Raw genomic sequence first — 18,989 nt, 5'->3', positions numbered from 1 at the left:
CTGTGGTGCTTTCACACAGCTTATACATTTTTATGCCATACCTTGCCCTCTTACTGGGAAGGTACTGGCGGAATTTAACCCTTCCTTTAAAATGTATAAGGGACTCGTCGATACTAATACATTTATCAGGGATGTATAGCTCTGCAAATTTGGCACTGAAATGATCAATGACCGGCCTGACTTTGAATAGCCTGTCAAAGGTGGGATCATCTCTGGGTGGGCACTGTGCATTATCGGTGTAATGTATAAATTTATGGATTGCCTCAAAACGAGCCCGGGGCATGGCCATACGGTGAAATGGGGTGCTGTACAGAACATCTGTACTCCAATATTGCCTAATTTGTGGCTTTTTTACTATGCCCATATGTAACACCAGACCCCAAAACGTCATCATCTCTACTGCATCTACAGGGGTCCACCTAGCAAATGATGACGTGGGGTTTTGAGCAATAAACTGCTGGGCATATAAATTAGTTTGGTCCACCATTAAATTTATAAAATCATCAGAGAAAAATAATTTGAAAAAGTCAATTTCTCTGAGACCTGTTGAATCAAATTGGATTCCTGGGATGGCCAAAAACTCAGGAACCTGGGGCTCAAAATTGTCTGGTGGTGGGGTCCATACGAGATCAATTATTGGGGGGGGGGTCTCAGCTGCTCTACGGGGGCGTCTTTGAGGGGGTCCCTCATCATCAGAGGAGGAAGAGGAGCTTAAGACAAATCCTTCAAATTCCCCGCTTGCCTCACTGGCTGTGTCAGAGTCAGAGGCAAGCATGGCATATGCCTCCTCCACCGAATACATTCTCCTGGATGACTGGGACGACATTTGGGATGACATTTGGGATGCCATTTATATTTTTGTGTTACTGGTGGTGAAATGTTTCAACACGTGTATAGTGTAGGGGGGGGTACAAACTTTATTTCAACCCGGGGGGTATGTAGTGTGTAGTGTGTATGTAGTGCAGAAAAAAAAAAATACCAAAAAAAAAAAAATTGAAGGGTTCAAAAAAAAAAAAAAATGGAAGGGGTTAAAAAAAAAAATGGAAGGGGTTAAAAAAAAAAAAAAAATGGAAGGGGTTAAAAAAAAAAAAAGGTCCTGCGCCAAAAATTGAGCACAGATGTTGGTCAGTAACGTCCGTCACTGAACAGCGCTCAAAGGCAACAGGAATTTGATCCAAAAAAAAAAAAAAAATAGATCAACCCTGTGCCGAAAAAGCTGATCAGTGATGTACGTCACTGATCAGCGCACAGTGGCCACAGGACACACACAAAATCACAGTGTGTGTAAAAAAAAAAATGTAAAAAAGACCCCACAGCACTCACAAAAAATAAAAAAAGGTGATCAGTGATGCGACACTGATTACCAGTGAGGGGCAGCAGGTGCACAACCTTTGGTGGTACTGACAGGTATATATAAAAAAAAAAAAACCTCTGTACCCCCAAAAAGTTGCTGATCACCTCAGATATAGTGATCAGCACAAAAGGCGGGGGCAGCAGACACAAAATTTAGCACTCTCTATCACTCTCTGTCACTATCTCTCTCTATCTCTCTATCTCTCACTATCTATCACTCTATGACACTGCAGCAGCAGCACTGACAGGTATATCTATATATAAAAAAAAACCTGCGCCCCCAAAAAGTTGCTGATCAGTTAATTTATACTGATCAGCACAAAAGGGGGGGCAGCAGTCAGTTATATAAAAAATATATAGCACAATCTGTCACTATCTCTCTATCTCTCTCTCTCTATCTCTCTCTATCTCTCTCTATCTATCTATAGCTCTATCACACTGCAGCAGCACAAAATATAGCACTAGGCCTCTCTATCTCTCTCTATCTCTCTCTATCTCTTTCAGTTATATAAAAAATATATAGCACAATCTGTCACTATCTCTCTTTCTATCTCTCTCTCTCTATCTCTCTCTATCTCTCTCTATCTCTCTATCTATAGCTCTATCACACTGCAGCAGCACAAAATATAGCACTAGGCCTCTCTATCTCTCTCTATCTCTCTCTATCTCTCTCTCTCTAACTCTCTCTCTATCTAATAAATCGCAGCAGCACAAGATGTCACAGGATGTCACAAGATGTCACAAGCATAAGCAATATCAATGATCAGGTAAGTATTTTGGATGGGTTCTGGTCAGTATAGGCGGCAGCTGGGCACGGTGACCGCACTGCACGCTATTCCAGACCGGAATGGCGTCTGCAGTGCAGTCACCTTTAGTTTAAACCCCCCTCCATGGCTGTGATTGGTCCGTCGGTCCGACGAACCAATCACGGCCTTTGGGGGCGGGAGGGGTGAGGTGGGGTGACACCAGTGTCACCCTTACACCCCGCGGTGATTGGTGCTGTACTTTACAGCACCAATCACCTCCGATCCCGTGTCACCGGCGAACGTTATTCGCCGGTGACACAGAAAACGCTGTGAATGGCTGTTCACAATGAACAGCCAATCACAGCGATCGCCGACGGGGGGGCGGCATCGCCGCCCCCCCTGGGCATGCACGGACATGTCTGCTGTCAGGGACAGCAGACATCGTCCCTCTGTCACTGCGTCTCTAGACGCAGTGACAGTTTTAAGCCACGACGTATATATACGTCAACGGTCGGGAAGTACTTCCCGGCCATGACGTATATATACGTCAAATGTCGTGAAGGGGTTAATGCTACAGATAGAGCGCCTCTCAGCCAGCACCAGGGCTCGCAAGAATGCCCCCACTGGCGAGATGGCGCTCCACTGACTGGGAAGCGCACAGGGGCGTAACTAGATATTCGTAGGCCCCATAGCAAAAGTTTGTAAGGGCCCCCTATTTAGCGACTGGTGGTAATAAATGTATGTAAAACATATTACTTAGACAGTAAGATGGCCCCTTCAGCTCTGGGGCCCCTTCAGCTCTGGGCCTCATAGCAGCTGCACATCTTACCCCTGGTTACGCCCTTGGACGCCCATCCCAGTTTCCAGGCGGCGGAAGAACCCTGCCAGTCTCCGATTCAGGGAGACGGGCAGAGTTAGGGGAGGGTGTGTAGAGGTGGGGGCGATCATCAGGGACTGGCGGGGAGCTCCATTGGAAGGGGAAACGCAAGCATCTCACGCGCGTCCCCTTCCGCAGCTGGCAGGTGCTGGCGGTTGGTGATCTGACCCCCACTAGATGGCGGGTGCTCCATCGTATATATTACTAACATTCATACAGTACTAAACCATCTTGTCCAGCATCAGGACAATCCTTGCATTTGCCTGGCAACATATAATTGAAAGATAGTAGCTAGGTATATAATTTTTACTACTTAACTAAACTTTACATATAATGATGACTCCTGTATGAGTAGACAAGAGATAAACAAATATTTTTTGGGCAATACAGTACATAGGGCCTAATTCAAGTGTGAATAGGTTGCCATCACTGCTCTTCTTACAGAATAAATATGCATCCTTTAGATACTGTATGTATCCTATTAAATGAAAAAGTTTTCTTCATTGATTTCATGTTTTTTTTTTTTTTTTTATTGCGACTGCATGCTCCTGTGATTGCTGAAGGATTAAGAGATTTTAATATTCACACAAATTTTAACGAAAGCCAGAAGAGCTTACAATATTAGGACCATCTACATTACCTTTATTTGAATTTAATTCAGCACAATTGGTCAGATTCAAAAAGCAAAACAAGAACTGGGCAAAACCATGTTGCACTGCAGGTGGGCAAGAATTAAGATGTGCAGAGAGAGTTAAGCTCCATACACACTAAGCGATAGTTCAAACAATATCGCCAATTTTGGCCCTTCTGACCAATATTGTTATATTGTAGTGTGTATGCTCAATTATCATTAACGATGCAGTCTCTCGCAGCATGCTAATGAACTCCCCCCCACCACCACCATCACCATTGTGTGTTTAGCAGAGTGGGGGGGCAGACAGGTGATGTGGTTTAGAGTGTATACACTATATTATTGTTGATAGTATAGATCTTAAACGATGGGATGTTGCATAGCATCCATCTGAAGTAGAACTCTTATATTAGTAAATAAACATCCAATGTTTGTCGTAATGTATATGGCTTATATGTGTACAGCCAAAGATTACAGTGCTACATAGCAGAACATCAATTCAAAATTAATTCCTACTTTTTAACTTTTACAGATAAACTGCATAGACAACACATGACAGTTCTTTAAACCAGGAAACAAATAGCTAATTTCTCATGTCAAACCACTAATATAGCTAATTATTTGATATTTCAGAATCGAAACATATTGCATCTCTCATCCCCCTAATATGGGCTCTTATTCAGATCTGTAACATGTGCAGATACAGTTCAATTTGGGTGGGGTGTGTTGAAACTGAAATTTAAATTGCAGTGTAAACATGATGCAGCCAGTTTTTACCCTGCACAGAAACAAAATAACTCACACAAATCTAACTCTCTCTATACATGTTAGATCTGCTCCCCCCCCCCTGCAGTACAGATGGTTTTGCCCATTTTGAGAACAAATGTGTACTGCAATCAGATCTGTATAGGGGCCATATTCTTAATGAGGAGAGCTGCATTGTATAGCCTGTTAGGTTCTAATGCTGAATTATAAATGACTACAATGTATTATTAGATGACTTACTAATACTACTTACATATGAAATACCAAAAAGACTGAAATCCATCATACCTGCAAATAAAAATACATAAAAATGAATATTTATCTTGAACCTACTATTATTGTACCCTTTTTCTTGTTTTAGAAACTTTTTTTAATTATGTGCTTGATAAGTTTTACGAAAAGTTGAATTATCTAATCATTCAAGAGACATGGCTACCTGCAGAGGAACTCACAGGAGCTGATGCTGAGTGTCAGCCGTCACTGATCAGTATTGTGTGCTTATAGCTGTAAGGTTCTGATGTGGACTCAAACTTTATGTGACAGTTTTTGCATGACAACTCGGAAGCCATATTCACTACCATATACCAATACAAATTCTGTAATTTATGCATCTTCAAGAGGAAAGGAGTACAGCACTCACTGATTTTATGCCAATTGCACCAATTATCATCATCATTAAGAATGGCACTTGTAACAGCCCAATGAAAGTGCAAGAGAGCCATCTGAAACTGGCTTCCCCATATGCACAAATCTGGCTGCACACTCATGAAAGATTGCATGTTGCTGTAAAAATTCAGCCCATTTCTCTCAAAAGTCAGGATCTGTAAGAGCTCCGTCTAAATTCTTAGTAAAATGCTAGACATGCATAAAATTGCTTCTGTGCATTACTTTTCTTACACAATACAGACTCTCGCCACTAAAATCTATCATAAATGCAGCTGCAAGGTTGATCTCTCTCGCTAGACATTCATCGCCTAACAAACTGTTCTGTCAGTCCCTCCAATGGCTACCAGTATTCTACCATATTTAATATAAAATATATTTACATACTCACCTGGCCATAAACCAAAATACACCAATATACATCTCTTCTCTAAGTACAAAATATCTCAAAACTCATCCTCTTCACTCTTCACAAGATCCACGTTTCTAATCCACACGCATTACCTGCTCCCATTCACTATTGCAGTAGTTTCTTTGGGCTGCACCCACTCTGTGGAATGCCCTCCCATGCACAATAGGACTCTCTTCTATTCTCCAAACATTTAAGCATTCCCTGAAAACTCACCTCTAAAGGCAAGTCTATCAGATTCCAGAATTGCCCACATTACCTTCATAAACCTTTCCCATCCAATTACATCCTTACTGTACAGCACAAACATGCTGATTTATATTTTCGGTACTCTTTACCTAGAAGGGCGCCCATCGTGGCCATCTCGGGCATTGAATGCACTAAAAAATCGGGTGCGATTCAACCGACGAGATGCCCGAGATTTCCCATAGGGAACAATGTTAAATGTCTCAATTGACCCAATTTTCCTGTTCAATGCTTCAATTGACCCGATTTTTCCATAGGAAACAATGTTAAATGGGCCACAGAGGCCAAATAGGCACCCCAATTGTTAACGCCACCCCACAATCAACGTCAACCCGAAGCGTGGCGAGCGCAGCGAGCCCGCGAGGGGCGGCGATACGCGTCCTACGACCTTTTTTTACCCCCACTATCCACGTCGGCGTGGAGTTGAGAATAGAAAGTGTGGCGAGCGCAGCGAGCCATCGAGCCCGAAGCGTGGCCAGCGCAGCGAGCCCCGCGAGGGGACGCGGATACCTTCACAGATGGAAAAATCGGGTCAATTGAGGCATTGAACAGGAAAATTGGGTCAATTGAGACATTTAACATTGTTCACTATGGGAAATCTCGGGCATCTCGTCGGTTGAATCGCACCCGATTTTTTAGGGCATTCAATGCCCGAGATGGCCACGATTTTTTACTAACGATGCCCACGATCAAAATCGTGGGCGCCCTTCTAAGTAAAGAGTACCATATTTTCTTTCACCTTTCTATTCTCCTGACCCCACACCAACATTGCTGGGTACCCATATAATTTAGTTCACCAAGAACCTTTTAAATCTTGTAGATCATTATGCAAAAGATAACACCTATCCTTTTGTATCAATGCCTATTTCCCTATAGAATGTAAGCTTGCCAGTAGGGCCCTCCTACGACTGTCTGTAACTATCCAGTTTGCTACCCTGTATAAGAAACTGTTAATCAATACAAAAATAAATGCACTGTATGGTAATAAACTCTTTTTTGCATTTATAGGGAAAGAGCCACCAAGATTAAGTACCAAATGCATTTTATTTCCGCTGTTAGCTGGTACTTAGCTGATCCACCTAATTAATGTACATTTTTATTTTTTACACTCACTAGCCTATCATTTTGAGTCATACAGATGGGGCAGGTCCCAACTTTGCAGGGGATGGTGATGGCGACGCCAGCCGCCATCCCCCGCCAGCGCCATATCTATAGCGAGAAGTGGACACGCGCGCACGAGAGGCGCGCGAGTCCCCTCCCGACGGTGCTTCCATCTCTTCCCCCGGGTCACCGCCGTCTTGTCGGCGGTCACCCGGGGTCCCCGCCGCCTGCCCGCACCCCCCCTAACTCTGTCCGTCTCCCTGAAGCGGAGATGGACAGGGTTCCCGTCACCCCATCGACGGAGATTGAGATGCGTGTGCGCACGAGCGTCTCGGTCAGATGGTTAGCGAGGCTGCTGGCGGATCGCCAGCGCTGACGTTCTGGCGATTCGCCAGCAAAGAAGGAGCCTGCCCCAACTGTATATACTTGATACTTACCAATAATAGACTTATCAACTTGATTCCAAGCAGCAGTGTTGTCACCAAGCCAATGTCCCACCCACTGTCCAGAAGTCGGAAATGTAGAGCGAGAGATAATTATGCCACGTTCTCCTGTAACATTTCGCAGAGCACTATAAAACAATGAGTTTTAGTTAACGCTTGTACTTAGTACAATATAGGGTAACATTTAATAGGATGTGATTTCTAGTAAGGTTTTGAAATCGCACCTTATCGCATTTTTTCAAATTGCAATAACTATTTAATGGGGCAGCAATAGCTAACACATTGGGAGAAATTTACTCAGATGGAAGTTCTATTTTACATGGGATGATGCTATGGGCAATGAATCAATGTCTATTTCTAATTAATTTAGCACATTTTAGAAGATAATAGATAGTATCTGACTGGTTGCCCATAGCAATATCCCTTGTAAAATAGAACTCCCATCTTAGTAAATTTCCCCCATTGAATCAAAAACCTAGTGCTCCACCTACCATGAAAAGCTTATACAAATTACTCAAGCTTCTCTGAGTTTTGCTGTCCTGGGGCAAGAATGTACCAACCTTGATCCACACACAGTAGTAGGTTTCATTCTTTATTTTCTCAGATGGGTATGACCCATCATTGATCTCTACAGTTCTGTATCTACCTACTGGTGGAATCATTCAGAATGAAGGTAAATAGCCTAAAACAGTGTGAACACTATTCCCTTACTGCACATTATGTAGGAACAGTGCAAATTAAATAGCCATACTCAAGTGCTGCTTTGAATGGGTGAGCTGTTGGCTCAATTTAGAGCTGTGTGCTGCCAGGCTACTTTTTATCTACCCCAGTTTTAGATCAATAAATGTTTTTTTAGAAACATAGAATTTGATGGCAGATAAGAACCATTTGGCCTATCTAGTCTGCCCCTTTTTTTACCCTTCACTGAACCTACCTCCCTCCAGTTTCAGTGCATGTCCTCGTGTTCTATTACTTATTTTCCTTTGAAGAAAATTTCCCTCCTGTACTATGTTAAAACCCTTGATATATTTGAAGATTTTTATCATGTCCCCCTTTCCCTTCTCTGCTCCAAACTATACATGTTAAGATCTTTTAGTCATGTTAAGATCTCCTAGTTTTTGATATACTGCAAGTAGAAAGAGATCATTTAGACATAGGTACTTAGTAAACTACGACAAAAAAATCTAAATAACAATAGTAAAGTTGCTCACCATTTTGTGAATCAGTTTATTTACTAATCCAGCATGAAAAAAACTGGCTTCAGTTTTTGACAATCAATAGTGATTGGACAATTAAAAAAGATGATTACAGTATTTGTCTCATTTAAAGTCAAGTTTAGACATTGTCAACATAAAAACTCACTCAAATGTTGGCTTAGCGTGAGACCATCCATACAAATTGTGGACATCATAATGGAGAACTGTTTCTCCATTGGGAAGATGCTGTGGAGTCTCCATACATATCGTCTTGTGTGATAATCCCATATGTTTTGACTCTAAAGCTAAAATAAATAACACATATGCCTTAAATCATGTAGAACTGACTGAATCTAACATGCTAATAGCTACAGATCCCCTTGCTCGATTCTTAGAAAAAGAAACCATTTGTGTGGAGCATGGACCTCCTAGAAATCCAGTTTTGTCTCTTGAATGCTACAATTTTAGAATTTAGCAAGAAATACCTGTTTGAACATGACAGCAGTTCCACCTTATAACAGTACAATTCTGAAACTTCTTCCACTTGTAAAATAAAATATAATGGTATCTAAAAATATAACGACAGTATAAAGAATAACTTGTTGTTACCTGGCATATATTCTGGTTTATTCAAGGTTTCATTTCTGCAACCATTTACAGAGCCATGAACAAAGCTGGCTGGCTCATTCATATCCTAATATATACAAGAATGAGAATCAATTTTAAATACTGCATACATAATAACAATTGTTTTCAAGGAAATATGTGTCAAAACACTTACATTATGTCTTACAACTGGTACTCAATGGTGTACCATAATAGAAAAAATGTTTCTGAGCTCCTACAATCAGCTTGTTTAATGGGTCAATGATTTTGTATGAGATACAGTATGCATACAAGAATGTCACTGTATCTGCAGATCAGGTGATTTCCCTGGTACATTACCAAATGGCCATCAACACCTGAGAGATGTTGCTGAGAGGTATCAGTCATTTTAAACCTTATATGTGGCCAAAACATAATTGTGCATGAATACTAAAGAGAATATTTTTTTTTACCTAAATTGTTACATTCTCCTAAAACTTTTAAAGTTTAATGGCCTGATCAGGAGCATAACTAGAATTTAGTGGGCCCAATAGCAAAATCTTGAAGGACCCCACTCCCACCATTGTCACTACAATGACACTTAGGAGGTAAGAAGAAAGAGTGAGGGGAATGTGAGAAAAATAGGTTGTCGGGGAAAGAGAGAAAAAAGAAAATGGAGTGGTTAGGGATAGAGAGAGCTTCTGGGAAAAAAATGAATTAGAGAAAGAGAAAAACTAAAGAGAAAGGGTGTAAGCGAGAGAAAGGTGGAGGAGCAAGAGAGAGAAAAAGGGGAAGTGAGCAGGAGAAAGAGAATGTCAGTGGGAGGGAGAGAGAGTGAAAGAGTGGAGCCAGAGAATGAGAGTGTCAGGGAGAGAGAGTGGGAGTTAGGAAGAGAGAAAACAAGAGAGAGGATGTTGCAGAGAGAAAGAGAGAGGGACATAGAGAAGGGGGAAGAAAAATAGAAAGGATTGACAGGGAGAGAGAGTGTGCCAGGTAGATAGAGAGGGTGAGAGAGGAGATAGGTATGAAGGGAAGAAGAAGCATGGGGTGGAGAAAGATAAGGAGGAGAAAAAGAGAGACTAGGTGCAGATATGGATGAGGAGTGAGGATGATGGTTGAGATAATGAAATGGGGGCAGTGGTAAGAGAGAGAGCAAGCAAAGGAGAGAGAGAGCAAAAGAGGAGTGTGTGGGGCAGGAGAAAGATAGGAGAGAGGGGACAGAGAAAAAAGATGACATGGGGCAAGGGTAAAATAGAGATAGGTGGAGAGAGCAAGAGAAAAAGAGAGAGGGTGTCAGGGAGAGTGATAGATAGTGCAAAAGAGCATGACACAGAAAAAAAGAGAGGGGAGAGAGAGGTGAGACAGAGGAGCAGGTGGTGGTGGATGGTGACAGAGGCAGGGGAAAAGAGAGCAGGAGAGAAAGAAAGAGAAGGGTGGGCAGGGGGAGATAGTGAAAAAGAAAGGGGAGATAAGGGGGAAGGAGAGAGACAGGGGGGAATAGGTGTGAGAGGGAGAAAAAGATGAGGTGGGCTTGGGGAGAATAGACACTGTGCATGCACACAGTGTCTATTTACTGCAGAGAGGGGATAGGGGGAATGGACAGAAGCTCTCACATCACATTGCCCTACCTCCAACAGCAAAAAAAATGGAGCATGGCCTCCCAGGAGCACCACAGAATAAGGACACATCCCATGACCTGGAGGCCACACTCCCACACTGCCACCAATGTTGGGAGCTATGCATAATTTTATACCTCATAATCCCCCCATACAGGTTGCACTATGCCCCCTGATTCCCCTTCTATATATGCTGTGTTGTGTACCTAAAGCAGTGGTGGAAGCAGTCAATGCAGGGTCCTTGGGTCTTCCACTCAACAGCTCAGGCAGCTTATGGTCTTTATCCTGCCAGCTGTAGGATTAAAGACAGGTGTGCAGTGGCACCACTGTTGGGTGAGTAAGGAAGTGCGGCAGCAGCGATGTCAAGGGTGAGCATGGGATAGCAGTGCCGCTGGCAGGGTGAGCATGGGACAGTGGTGGAAATGTGTTGGCACCACTGTCAGGGGAAAAAGGGACTGCAATACTGTGCCGCTGACAACTGTACTACTGTACATACAAAAATAATTTAAGAAACACAAAGTTAAAAAGGGTGCAGAGGATTGCCTCCTGGGCCTTGGGGCCCCTAACTTGTCAGGCCCTTATTGCAGTTGCACCCTCCATAGCTTTGCCACTGGACCTGATTGAACTTAGTAATAGGTGTAAGGAATCTAAGGAATCCTTCAGTTGGATCTCTTCATATATTTACCTCTGCATACCGACAATTCCATCTACATGCCCACAATGCCACCAACTCCACATAACCTATGTGTGAGTGCCCAGCTACAGACTACTTACAGTATACTCACTTGTATGACTGTGATTCAGCTGTAATTTCTCTAAACTAAAGTACAGGCCTGATGAAAGTGATATTTAACACATTTAGGACCAAATATAATAGGGTGTGAGAATCAGAAAGTTAGAGATTTTGGGAGAGTTTTCCCATTTTTTACAGATTTTACCATGTGGTTGATTGTCACTTTAAAAAATAATGGGAACACTCTCCCAAAGGGTCTGATTCAGGTTGGCTCACTTGGTACATTTGCTGCTTAGCGAGCCCATAAACGTCCGGCCTCTCCCTGCTGCATAATCCCCTCGTACCATTGAATGATTTTTTTCTCCTCTACGGTAATTAAATTCAGTGTAAACTGACTTTTATTGCCATCAAAGTCCACCGAATACGGGGTGGGCACTGATGTCATGTGACATCAGTCACCCGTACTGAGCAGGCATCGGCCCACCTGCATTCCCAGGGGAATGCCCAAAGTTTTTATGGGGATGCTCATTAAATGCTAGGTGTTCCCCTGCTGTCGCCACCTACATGCCCCCGGCTCATCCGCCCCACAGTGAGTGTGTAATTCGCCAAAGCCATTCAGTGCCGTGGTTTGTACATGCACAAACCCCGAATATCGAGGCTCTCACTTTCTTATTCTCACACTCTATTACATTTGAACCTAAGGCTTTTTTGCTGTTCTCTCCATTTACGATTGAGCCATTAAACCATTCCCTATTAGTGCAGAAAATGTTAGATATATGAGCATTATTTCTCATGTACATTTTTGAGTTTGGGGTTTAATTGGAAAAATGTATACTCTACATAAAGTAGAGCTTAAAATTGAACTCCTTTCCTTCAGTGCTATGTATTAAGGATAAGGGATGTATTCCATCAGCAAGTGAATTAATCTAGCAAGATTTAAGAAACAAAATATTCAAAAATATTTTAGTGTTGTCCGAATAATACTGCACTAGAAGTTGAACCATCTAACTCTCTGTGTAGGATGAGGATCTCATACACCCACAGACTTTAAAGGCACTGCCGGATCAATGCAGTGCCTATCACCCACTACTAGAGTATGTCCACACTTCAAGGTCAAAGCTGTTAGCATATACAGCTATTGGGTGGTTTATCTACTAATCATAGTATTACAGTTGAGTTTGACCTGATATGCAATACCACCTGCACTTATATCTATGCATAAAGATGGGTACACACTTACTGATATGCCATCCTTTTGGATGGATCGGACCAGTGTATCGCTCAATGTGTACCAGAAGTATGAATGCACCCGCAGTTGCATGTGGCGATGTCAGGTTTGGTGTGCTGCACATCAGACCTAATATGTCACAAACGACACCATGCTAATGAAGGGCAGAACAGTGATCATTCTGTCCTTCATTAACATCACTCCAGTGTGCATCAGCATTTGGACTGATGGGGATTTTTTGGTTGTGTGTGTATTTATGTATATATATATATATATATATATATATATATATATATATATATATATATATACACACATATACATTTAAACAGTTTTAGACTTAGACATAATCAAGCAGTTACATTTGTATAATTGATATACTACTGTTTATAGGGAACTCTATCATATAACGTAGCACTGTTTTATTGAAAACAATAGGTACGGTGCCCCTTTATTATACAGCTTATTTTCATTGGAGGTTTATTAAAATATTCTTTAGATATAGATTAATAATAAATATATATATATTTCACAAGCACCTTATTGTTAATCCATCCCAATGGATAAATATTTAAAAATGAAAATAAAGAGTAACATACAGTAAGACATAAAACTCATTTACAGTGAATTAATTTGTAATATTGGCACAATTATCTCTGCATTTATTACATAGAAACATCTAGCAATAATATAACAGGGGTGGAATGTTTATGTTCCTCTTTAAAACTTTTGTATATGCAATTGTTGTACCCTCCGTTTCAAATATTGTTTTAATCATGAAAGCCATGGCTGGGGCACATAAAATGTGAAGATTAATTTGCTAAAACAGTGGTTTTTATTGCTATTATAATAACATTTTCCTGAGATGTTTCCGAGAATGTTTTCATCTGAGAATTACATTACATCTTCAGTCTTATACTCCCTTGGAACATTGTACTAATTATAGGAAATCATACAACTATGGGGGCGTTATGATTTATGGTGTAGAATGCTCAATATGGCAACTTTATTACAGAGATTCACAGATCTGCAAATCGGAGCACTGTCACTGCTCTTTCCAGTTAAAAGGAAACAAACTAACAAACAAAAGAAATAATACGTATTACAGCTAATATCTCCATAAAACTTGTCAACTATCAGTTTTCATGTACTGTAAAATGTTGTTTTATTGCTACTAGTTCATAAATGAGTAGGTTTACTTACTATCCAGATCCCATCAAATCTAATATGTTTCTGGCGGAATTCTTCTATTTCACGGTGCCACCATTTGGCTGTCTTTTCCATGAAAAAGTCAGGGAATGCAGCATAAGCTCTGTAAAGCTAAAACGATAATATTATTAATAATAATAATAATAATAAGAAGAAGAAGAAGAAGGTACTATAATACTGCTTTCACATTGCCAAAACGTTTAAAAAAAACGGTATTTTAAAACGGTATTTGAACCGGGTCTAGTCTTCACATTGCAGCATATTACCGTTTTAAAATACCGTTTAAGTACCATTCATATCACCTTTGAAACCGTTTAATCCCTGAACACGTTTAAAGCCAGAGAAAATAGTGCCTGTCATTATTAATGGCCCTTTCTTCAGACCACACTGGCCCACACCTATGACGTTTTCAACCTATAAAAAGGGGGGGGGGGTGTGGCTGCACTGATCAGTGCAGCAATCATGGCGGACAGAGCACATGTCTCTGGTGAGTTTGTGCTTACATGTGCTGTACTGCTGATCGATTCAGCCTGTGAGAGGCTATTGCAGGCACTGACATTGTGCTGCTTGCTTAACAGCAGGTTGAGGAGGAGTAGGAGACAGCTTTATGTAACAGAGAGTCATAGGAACTTGCATGGGTTTTTGCGTGATACCAACCGGTCCCAGCGAGAATACCACCGCAGGCGGAGGTTCTATATAGCTGCGATGATGAACACCATCATAGGGATCAGTGTGTCGACAGAACGGAGTTTGTGGATGCATCAACGTCCCAGTGGGGAAATTTTCATGCGCAGTGTCATGAACTTTCAGGATGTCCAGTGGAAAGCGCACTTCCGTATGTCTCGCGGAACATTTATTTACCTTCTGGAACTGCTGACACCAGCACTGACTCGTGCTGCAACCAATTTCTGCTGACCGATCGAACCAAGCAGGAGGCTAGCAATAGCATTGTGGTGGTACGCCACCCCTGGCGAATACAGGTCGATATCGTGTTTATTCGGAGTTGGGATATCTACAGTGTGCATTATTGTTCGTGAAGTGACCCGCGCTTTGCTGGACATCCTGTATGCACGTTATATTCATCTACCTCAAGGCGCACAATTGGAGGACACCATTAATGGTTTTGTCTTGCGAGGATATCTGCAATGTGTTGGAGCGACTAATGGGACACACATACCCATAATTGCACCTCACGATAGTCCGGCGGATTACCATAATCGCAAGGGCTGGCATTCCATAATATTACAAGCCGTGGTTGATCATAAGTATTGGTAAGACTTTTATTTTTGGGAGGGGGGGCGGTGGTTTGTGGAGGGGGGAAATGATTTCTTCTTGTGCAATCATATTTGCCTACCTGACTCTCTCCTTCAGGTAGAATATGCTCTGTTCATGGACTTCCCTGGTAATACCTGATTGGCAGCACCTGTGTGGAGCTTTGAAATTTCAAATTTTCAGCACAGTTGACGGCAATCATATTACCAGTGTAGTCCAGGAAAAGAGCAAATTTAACCTGAAGGAGAGGGTCAGGTAGGCAAGCTTTTTAAATATGTTTAATAACATTATCTATTTCTGTAGCTTCACTGATGTATTCATCGGATGGCCCGGAAGATCCCATGATGCACGGGTTCTATCGAACTCTGACCTGTATCGAGTTGCAGAAGATAGGCAAGGAGGATGGCTTTTCCCTAGAGAGGTATGTAAACTACAGCAATTTACAAATAAATGCAAACTCTTGCCTACTCTGAACATATTTACTTCTTGAGGCAGCACCTCATTATTGCCCTCACCTGTGTGTTAGTACTCTTTGATTTTAGAAGTGTGCTTACACACATGTAATGTCAATCATGCAGTGCATTAAGGGGTGTGGACACCAGCAAGGTGGTTGACTGTTTAGGTCGACACATGGCACAGCACAAAATGCAGGAATGTCAACATGCTTTCAACTTTGAAAAAAAATGTAGGTGCTGTAATGGATCTAGCACAGTTTGGTCTGTATATGTGCTGTGCAATGGTATGCAACAAAGACCTCTGGTAGAAACTGAACATCACACACAGGGAGCCAGGCAACAAGAACTTGATGTGTTGTGATGGTTCCTGTTGACCATTTCACAAGAGTTGCGAGTGTGTACAGGTGATAAATTGCATGGTGCGTGCTCCTTTCACACCTTTTAACACATTCAAATTCAATTATTTGGAAATAGCTAAAGAAAATAAACCCATGGCACTGTCCCTGACGGAGGAGTGTGACGTTGTTTAATATACCAAATCATTAATGCTATTGTCATTTTATTTTCTTTAGAAGTCGAAATATGTCAACGGAGTGGAAATTCCTGTACATATCATTGGAGACGCAGCATACCCCTTGAGACGATGGCTCATGAAGGGCTTCACGCAACATGGTACCTTGACCCAGAAACAAATCCATTATTCTCACAGTCTTAGCTCAGCCAGGATGGTGGTTGAGAATGCTTTTGGATGGCTGAAAGGACGATGGCGCTGTCTCATGAAGCGCAATGATGTGAACCTTGAACTGATGCCTAAAATAGTAGCGGCCTGCTGTATTTTGCACAATCTGTGTGAGTTCAGGAGGGAGGAATTTCTTCCTGAGTGGACCAATCAGGATACATCTGCTTATCCTGCACCTGAAACAGATTGTTACAATGGTGATCGTTCTTCTACAGCAGAGCAGATGAGGACAGCTATAGTGGCAAACCTTCCCGCTTTGCTGCAGTGAACATGTTTGTTAAATTAATTCTATTCTTGTTGGGTTTTGTTTAGTATTCAATAAATCTTTTGTTTAATGTTATGTGCAAGATCTTTTTTCAATTAAGTAGACACACACATTTTGTATAATTTAATAAAACATTTTTTTTTTATAGCACAAAACATGCCAACTGGTCCCGTATGAAAACTGTGAGTACTCAGAACTATAAAAACTTACTCACAAATATAAACTTTTTTGAGGTAGTAACAATTTCAATATCAAAACAATTTACTGACATATATAAAACTTTTTAGGATAGCCGAGTAAAAATGGGTTCCTCCTCTGCTGGTGTATCCTCATCTGGTCGAGGATGCATACTTTCAGGGGTAGGAATGGGGTTGGTTGGGGTAGGGTGGGAATGTGTAGGAGGTACATATTCTGGTTGGGGTTGGTGATGTGGAGGATAGGCGAGTGGAGGTGCATGGCTATATTGGGCGGGATAAAGGTAGGTTGGAGGCTGGCTATGGTCACGGAATGATGGGTGATGGCCATACTGTGGGTATTGTGGAGGGGGCACACGTTCTTGGGGAGTAAAGAAATGCTCAAAGAGTGCAATCTGGAACTTCTGCATCTCTCTCTGCTGTAAAGCTGAGAATTCCTGCATTTCTCTGAACAGGCGTACTTGGAATTCCTGGTTTTCCCTTTGAGAATTAAGTGTATCCTCGTTCAATTGTGCCAGGAACGCCTGGTTCAATTCCTGTTGAGCATGCAAATAGCGTTCCAGGCGCACATCTTCACGTGCTGACATGGCCGCATCCATCCCATCAAGACGTTCTGCTAATACCGACGTCATGACCCTAGCCGCCTGTTCAGTGCGATTTGGACGCCTTCTTCTAGGGGGCACATTGTATACTGTGGGCACAATATAATCACAAAATTCAGTACTTTACAATGTGAACATTCTGTATTTCAAATTCAAATTAGTACTGCGATCAGATCTGAATAAGGGCCAATATACACAGTATGGCAGCCTTGGCCAAACTGTGTCCCCAACTTTTGAATATATTAAATATTCCATAATAGCAAATCTGTGACAATGCATGACTTCACAGCAGCTGGAGGGCCATAGTTTGTAAATAAGTGCACTATGGCCTTTCATCCTAATCCGAACACACCCACCCCCCACAATCCCTATTACAATCACTCCGAAAAAGAGCCATGCAAGACTGAAAAGAATGGTTTTTAATCTTGGTAGACATGTGCCGACATGGTACATGTGTCGACCTATGCACCTGTTGACCTTCCTATATGTCACACTAATGACTGTGGATGATGTTATGGCCTCCTGTAAAAAATTAGCATGCCCAAGGGTTGGTCGACACATGTGCAATGGCGGATTTAAATATATTAAAAAAACCATGCTGACCTTTTCACTGTGGACCAAACCCATGGCAATTCACTTAACGCATGTGTCTACTTCTACACCTGTCATCATTGAAAAATGACGCCCTAATTACCTGTCAAAATTCCTATATGTTGACCCTATGATGCTGTCCTAATGACTGTCGACCATATTATGTTAGAACAAAAAGTACCAACCACTTGTACTTACTATTTCCACATAGCGGAGTAGGCTCAGAAGTTGGGGACATGTGCCTGGGGCCTTCTGTATTGACTGGCATCTCCACGTCCACACCCACAGGCTGCGCTTCATCGACAACTTCTTGTGTCTCTGGAACAACCACTGGTGGATGCTGTACAGCATCATCATCAAAGAGTGATGGGGATTGCGGAGACTCTGGTTCTTGGACAGGTGCAGACATGGCTGTTTCCGATGCACACGCCTGGGTACATTCCGAAGCTGTCTGGGTTGATTCAGCCTGTGTGCAATCTGCCGCTGCTGCTTGCCTGTCTTCTGCCGCTGCCATACTAGAGCACAGCGACAGCGGAGTGCAAGTGCTGAATGTCCGAAGACAGACATGCATTGCTGCAAATACCGCCATTCAATCCGTGCTGCACCACTGTGATGCCGGTTGTGGTCCACAACCTTGTGAAAGTGCCGTTTAAGGGCCTTCAACTTATTGATAATCTGTGCGGTTGTGCGCACAAAACCAGCAGCAGCCAGCATAGTAGAGATATTCTTGTAAAGGACTGCGTCCTTTACAGTGCCAGTCATCTGTCGTGAAATCTCCTCCTCACCTCTGATGCGCAAAAGCTCCCTCACCTCTGCATCACTCCAATTTGCCATGCTTTATAACCAGGTAATCACAGCTCTTTCAAAACATGTCTCCTCTGCTCAAAATAATCTCCCCACAGTCACTTCCTGGTTCTGGGGAGTGACATAACGCGGGGGGACAGCCTATAACAGGACGATAGCCGTTTTTTTTACCTAAATACTGTTTCAGTGGCATTCGCATTGCACAAAAAACGTCTTTGAACCGTGTAGGGCACTGCTTTTTAACCGTGTTGAAATACCGGTTAACT

The 18,989-nt window shown here is 42.2% G+C and overlaps 1 protein-coding gene across 1 annotated transcript in view; it reads right to left on the bottom strand.

Annotated features, from left to right (window-relative positions):
* The window catches only part of LOC146064391 (maltase-glucoamylase-like), a 210,397-nt gene that overhangs the window by 80,295 nt on the left and 111,113 nt on the right, over positions 1 to 18,989 (bottom strand). The window contains exons 34-38 of the mRNA XM_083177838.1: positions 13,796 to 13,912; positions 9,040 to 9,124; positions 8,597 to 8,735; positions 7,229 to 7,362; positions 4,626 to 4,660 (exon numbers count right to left, since the gene is read on the bottom strand). Coding sequence (XP_083033964.1) covers positions 4,626 to 4,660; positions 7,229 to 7,362; positions 8,597 to 8,735; positions 9,040 to 9,124; positions 13,796 to 13,912 — 510 coding nt within the window. The remainder of the gene's footprint in view (positions 1 to 4,625; positions 4,661 to 7,228; positions 7,363 to 8,596; positions 8,736 to 9,039; positions 9,125 to 13,795; positions 13,913 to 18,989) is intronic.

Source organism: Crinia signifera, chromosome 3 (genome assembly GCF_055691185.1).
Source record: "Crinia signifera chromosome 3, ASM5569118v1, whole genome shotgun sequence".
Lineage (NCBI taxonomy): Eukaryota > Metazoa > Chordata > Amphibia > Anura > Myobatrachidae > Crinia > Crinia signifera.
This window is presented reverse-complemented; position numbering and strand designations above follow the sequence as displayed.